At 34.1% G+C, this 5936-nt stretch overlaps 1 protein-coding gene across 1 annotated transcript; it reads right to left on the reverse strand.

Moving 5' to 3' along the window:
• Positions 1-371: 371 nt before the first annotated feature.
• Positions 372-2370, reverse strand: LOC108663973 (exopolygalacturonase-like). The gene is made up of 4 exons (XM_018129901.1): positions 2185-2370; positions 1780-2088; positions 954-1469; positions 372-863 (listed from the first exon to the last, which is right to left on the reverse strand). Exons 1-4 carry the CDS (start codon positions 2323-2325, stop codon positions 612-614), a joined length of 1218 nt encoding a protein of 405 aa, XP_017985390.1. The 5' UTR covers positions 2326-2370; the 3' UTR covers positions 372-611.
• Positions 2371-5936: the final 3566 nt, after the last annotated feature.

The raw sequence follows: 5936 nt of genomic DNA on the forward strand, positions 1-5936 counted from the left end.
AAAAAATCATTTATTCATTTACTCAATCTAAAAATTTATTTATTTTCAATTTAAGTCTTTTCACATTACAAATTTGAATTTAAATAGATTTTAAATCGTCTGAATGACTTCTGATTTTGACTAGTTAAGCTCAAGTCGCATTACATTTGGGTCACTTCAAGTTCAGATGGTGTCGAGTGGCATTGAGTTTGTATTATTTTGAATTAATATTCTTACGGTTTCCAATCTTTGATTTTTTTAATCAATTCGGATTAAATGGATTTTTGGGTTGAATCAGATATTGTCACTTATATTTAATCTTGATTTCTTGTCAACCATTGAAAATTAACGTTTTTAACTTGTAGGACTGACATTTCATGATTACAAGGTAATGAAGAAAGAATAAGTTGAGTTATATATGATTGATAATCAAAATCGACTTAAAAATCTACATTTATTCTATTGTGCTAAAAGAAATATCAGATGCGTACAAGCCTGGAAAGGTACATGTCCAGGAGATGTTTTGTCCTGTTATTTTACAAGCAAAATTAAATTCCATTTCTTTGGAGACATGTACATTCTTCCACAATATTTAGATGGTGTTATGAGTAATGTCCCCCTTACCAAAGAGATTACGCACCGGTACGCTTGGCAGGGCTGGAACAGGCAGGTGGGTTCTGTTTGCCAGAAGTTCTGGGTTTCACATTGGTACATTCGGATGTTGCAGGTCCTCCAGGTCCTTTGTAGGTGATGTCAATGTCGGCGAGTTCCACACGATCGCATGGCAAACCGCGGCTGCAAACAAGCCCGACAGCTTGCTGAGTTGAAGAAGTGCCCCGAATTTTCTTGAAGCTAATGTTGCTGAGTTTAATACGCGATGGAACCTGGATAAGCAAAAATTATGGTTTAAGGCGTTTAAACTTAAATAGTGAGAAACCCTTTTCACTTTATCAGGATTTTTAAAGTGTACGTACCTTTAAATTGCATAGGTTCCATGGGCAGTATTCCTGATCAATGAGGATAGGATTGCCGACATTATTCAAGATAATATCCTCAAAATGCATATCCGTTGCTGAGCCAGGATGTGAGTCTGGCCAAGTTTTGACCCTAACACCATTCATTGTGTTACTGAGGGTGCAATTCCTGACAAAAATTCCACTCACTGGTTCTTCATCATTGAACTTTCCAAGACTGCCCACACTGATGCCATGTCCTGGACCGCAGGTTACTCTTTCGACGATCACATTCTTGCTACCATCACCCAAGGAGACACAATCATCACCGGTTTTAATGTTTGTGTCAAGAACCTTGACCCCATTCGATCGCCCAATATGGATTCCATCCGTGTTTATGCTGTTTTCCGGAGCGGAGACAGTGAAATGTTGGAAGGTAAAGTTTCGGCATCCCAAAACATTAACCTGGAACTGTTTGCTGTCCTTGGTAGTTATGCCTTGTACAATGGCGTTGCTGACGTAATTGAACCTTAAATTCTGGTTATTATTATCACGAGAACTAAATGTTGTTAGAGACAATTATTTCTTGTTGTTCTAATCAAAGGGTTAAAATGCAATACTCCATATGCTAGCCAGGAATCCGGAGAATGTCATATTGAGCACATATTCATGGCTCCTGATTATATATAAACAACAGCTTTTTAAGTTCTTCAGTAGTCTAAGCTGCAAGTATATGAGATTATTGAAAGAAAATTTTTGAGCAATGCTTCTTTATAATTTGAAGAATCACTTAACGTAAAGAATAGTTCACTTGAATTTCAAAAGCAGAAAGATAAAAAAATCTTACAATGGGAAGTGCGGCGCAATATTTGTTCTTAGCGCAATTGTTCTTGCCCCAAACAGCGGCTCCTTGGCCATCAAAAACTCCACCGCCAGATATTGTAAGATGATCAACGTGGTTGAAGACAACCCAATTAGGGTCCTTGAAAGCGCTAGGATCTGCCGGAGCCTTTATGATGCCACTAACCTGAAGTTCAATAGCTGATTTGCAAGGACCATCCAGGCTTGCTCGGCTCAATCTGTACGTCCCTTTCGGAATTACAATCTTACTTGGAGTTGTCGATGCACATGCTTCTTTCCAAGCATTCAGCAAAGGCTACGTGCCAAAAACCAAAAGCCAAAAGCTAAAAATAAAAATTGTTTATCATTTCACGACAAAATTAAGTTTTATATATAGCTGCATTTTGCTTACAGTGCTCAAATCCGTCTTCTCGTCAGCCTTCGCGCCATATTTGGCAACTACATCAACAACGGTAGATTGGGCTTTGGGGATTGAAGTAGTGAACAAAAGTAATAATATTGATAGAACTGGAATATTCAACAGTACAGCCATGCTTTTCCGTGTTCAAATATCTATACTGAATCTTATTGGAGTGATGGAATTCTGTTTCGGTTCAAACCATTTATATAGAGTTTTCGGGAGAGCGACAACCACTAGAATTTCAACCAAACGCATTCTAATTTTATCCGTGGCGGAGATGAAGTTCTAGCTCTTTTCCTTCCTATTATTAGCTCTTTCCTCTTTTTAACGTAATCACTGGGTCAGGGTACTCTCTTGCTTGCGGTTTGCCACACGGTTTAATCTTTACTCCAAATATGCCAGCGCTTTGTTGCAGGGCAAATTTTTTATTAAAACAAGTAAATACTTTTTTCAAAATTTTAAAAAAATTTATTCATTTTTTACCTTTGAAAGCATGTTAATATCAATATAATCAAATGTTGTTAACAATCATAGTTCTCATTGAGAAAAACAATTAATGTTAAGGATGTAATATTTAAAAACAACAACTCCTAAATTACACATGATTTCGTATAGCAACATTGATAAAATATTTAAATAAAGAGTAATTGAATATATAATTATAATTTATTTAAATGCTATTAGATTTTATTTGTTTAGCGTAAAGATTATGTTTATTATTTCTCCCCCATGGCTGCCTTAAGCTTCCTTTCTATCTCTTGTTTTCTCCTAAATTTAAAACTAAAAAATTGTAAAATCGAAAGAAACTACCAATACAAGAAAACAAACCCATATCGATGGATTATCGACAAAACCTAGCTACAATGAATATTGACAGATTACTAATGAAATCTCAACGGATTACTAACGGAATCTCAACAGAATACACCGACAAAATATAATCCACTAGTAAAACAATGGCGCGAAATGTGGTGTGATGGCACTAAGTTTACTGACAAAATATTTCCGTCAGTAATGTCTTCGCCGATGGAGTTTTTTGACCACCTTCATTGTAAGGAATATAATCAAGTCAACTGCCATTTCATCAGCTCACGCAATTTTCTGTCGTGTGTGATACGCACTCCATCTCCCTTTCAACTTAACCCTTAATTGTAAGGAATCAAAAATGTTTTGCCCTTGATTATTACAATTGAAGCGTTTGGTTCTTAATTGAAAAAGTGTCCAAATGTTTAGCCCCAATTTGAGCATTTAACTAAAATTAATAAGTAGTATGCTTGTGGGGACATCTATTTACAGCATTGCAGTGTTAGTGAGAAACCTGCAATAAACTGTCCAATAGTTTGGATTTGTCTTTAGACAAAAAGATGAAGCAAGTAGAAATATCACTGGCAATTGATTCACAATAATATGGTTTTGAACAAAAATTTACAAAATAGGTTGCAGATAAGCTATTGGTCTGTTATCATACCGTTTTTGAGTGTGGCATGTATTTAAACAACAGAGCATGTATGTTGTTTTACATTTTTTGATGTAAAAGGAAAGCAAACATTTTGTTTAGGTTTTTTGATACTTGGTATTGGATTGTTTGATAGTTGATTCTTCCTCTTGATTGCATGGTTGCTGTTAGTTTTTGAGGCATGGAGTTTAAGAAGAGTTCCCTAGCAACTTGGCTATTATGGGTGATGGAGCGATTACTGTTTAGGGTTGTCAAAGGTGATATGGTGCTAATCTAGATGGAGTGACAGTAGAAAGAGCGAGGGAAAGTTGGTCTCCAATCTCATTACAATCAAACATTTTATAATTGAAACATACTTTCGATGAAGCATGGATTATTTCAAGGATTGTGATATTGTATGATGAGTTTTAAATGAGTTTTATGAAAGCTATATATATAATATGTAAATATGCCTATTATGTATTTAGTTGTGTATGGGGAACAAACACTTTGATTGATTTGACATCTCAAAATTCTAAATTTTTGTAAATGAATTGATATTACGTTGATACTTTAAATTTGTGATGAAAATGATTTTGAAAAGACCCTAACATTAGGTCAATTTGATTTTGATAAGTTAAATTGAGTTTATAACAATAGAGGAATCTTGTTTCAACATTTTGATTTCTGTTAGTGAATGATTCACCCTTTACTTCAAAAGAAGATTTTCTTTTAAGTGTCAATTCTTGTAAGTCAAAAGACATTTTGTGTCAAAAGTATTAATACTTCTAGCATAAGTATCAATACATTAAGTTTAGGAAACCCTGGAAATCATTTTGTTTTAAAAGTATCGGTACCTTGAAAGGAAGAATCAATACCTAAGGCTTATTTGTGAACTTTTCACTCTTTTAAAAGGATTTTGAGATACAATTGACTATCATATTTCCAAATATGATTTTTAAGGATTTTGTTTACACTCTAAAATGGTTTGATTACGCTTGAGAAGCGAAACTTGAAAAGATTTGAAATCTACTTGTATACATTTTTTATAAAAATGTATTTTTGTAAACATTCTTCCGTTTAGCTTATTCCCCCTCCCTATATATACTCACGGATTTATTTATAACTCATACATGTAAAATACATTTGTTATTTTAGATCAGTATACTATTTGGCTCATCGTCCTTTAGAAGGAGCTATTTCTGTATTGTGGTAGGTGGTCTAAGGCATCTAGTAGACATCACCCCTTTTGTTTATGTCGTACTCTGTTATTTATATGGTTTGTTGTTATTTGATTTCAGTACTTTGTTATACATTGTAATAAATAATTACACATTGGTTTTGCCACGATATGGCTTATACTCTGCTGGTTTGAAAAGAATTTTTGTTTTTAAATATTAAGCACAAGAAAGTGCATATATATTTTTTGAAATTGAATACACTCACATATGTGTGTGTGTGTGTGTGTGTTTGTGTGAATATGGTGATGCATCTCATGGTTTATTATCTGTATTTGATTTTCGTTTCATATTTTGGGGCTTTCTTGGGTCAAGTGGGTTCTTCCCATTAAGCTTTTGCACTAGTCATGGGGAATGGTCCCTGAGTTTAGGTCATGACAATACTATTTGAGGTATAAAGAATTTGTTGTTGGTTTCTATAGTAAAAATGATTTTTCCTTTTACTATGTTTGAACCTAGTTGTGTGATTATAATAGGTGCTTGGTTGAGAGGAATGGAATAGCCATTCTTCACCTAATCTTAAACCCCCTCTAATAACTTGTTTACTTCATAGGAATTGCCATTTCTCGAAATGGTCATTCTTGAAGAAACTTGAATAGCTATTATCAAAGGAGAACTTAGTAAGAGTTATTCTAAAGATGAGAGAATAAGTTATAAATTTTATTAGATAAAATTACCTTTAAATAAATTTAAAAATTACCATTATAACATAAATTTTCTTCAATTTTCACATTTTCTTTCTCTCTCTACCCATCTTTTACTTATTTCCTTCTTTCTCTACCCATCTTTTACTTTTTTCCTTCTCTCTCTAAAGTCTTTTAACAGAGGGCGATTGTGGCACCATGCCGATTGCGAGAAATGCTTATTAGCATTCTTTCACCATATTCAATCATAAGAAGTATCAATCTAGTGCTCCCTAGCTAGATCTAATCTCAAGAAACGTCGATCTGGAGCTCGACGGCCAAATCCGGCCCCATGGAACACCAAATTGATATTTCAGTACTTCGGCCACATCTTTGGTGGTTAGTTGGTGAGAAGAAAGAAAAAAATAAAAAAATAAAAGAAAAATT

The sequence above is a fragment of the Theobroma cacao genome, unplaced genomic scaffold (genome assembly GCF_000208745.1).
Source record: "Theobroma cacao cultivar B97-61/B2 unplaced genomic scaffold, Criollo_cocoa_genome_V2, whole genome shotgun sequence".
Lineage (NCBI taxonomy): Eukaryota > Viridiplantae > Streptophyta > Magnoliopsida > Malvales > Malvaceae > Theobroma > Theobroma cacao.

Excerpts from the sequence above, each read along its gene's own strand:
- LOC108663973 (XM_018129901.1), bottom strand. The coding sequence starts at position 2,325 with ATGGCTGTACTGTTGAATATTCCAGTTCTATCAATATTATTACTTTTG. Across the intron at positions 2,089-2,184 it reads AGAAGACGGATTTGAGCACT|CCTTTGCTGAATGCTTGGAA; the intron begins GTAAGCAAAATG and ends TTTGGCACGTAG. Across the intron at positions 864-953 it reads GGAACCTATGCAATTTAAAG|GTTCCATCGCGTATTAAACT; the intron begins GTACGTACACTT and ends TTGCTTATCCAG.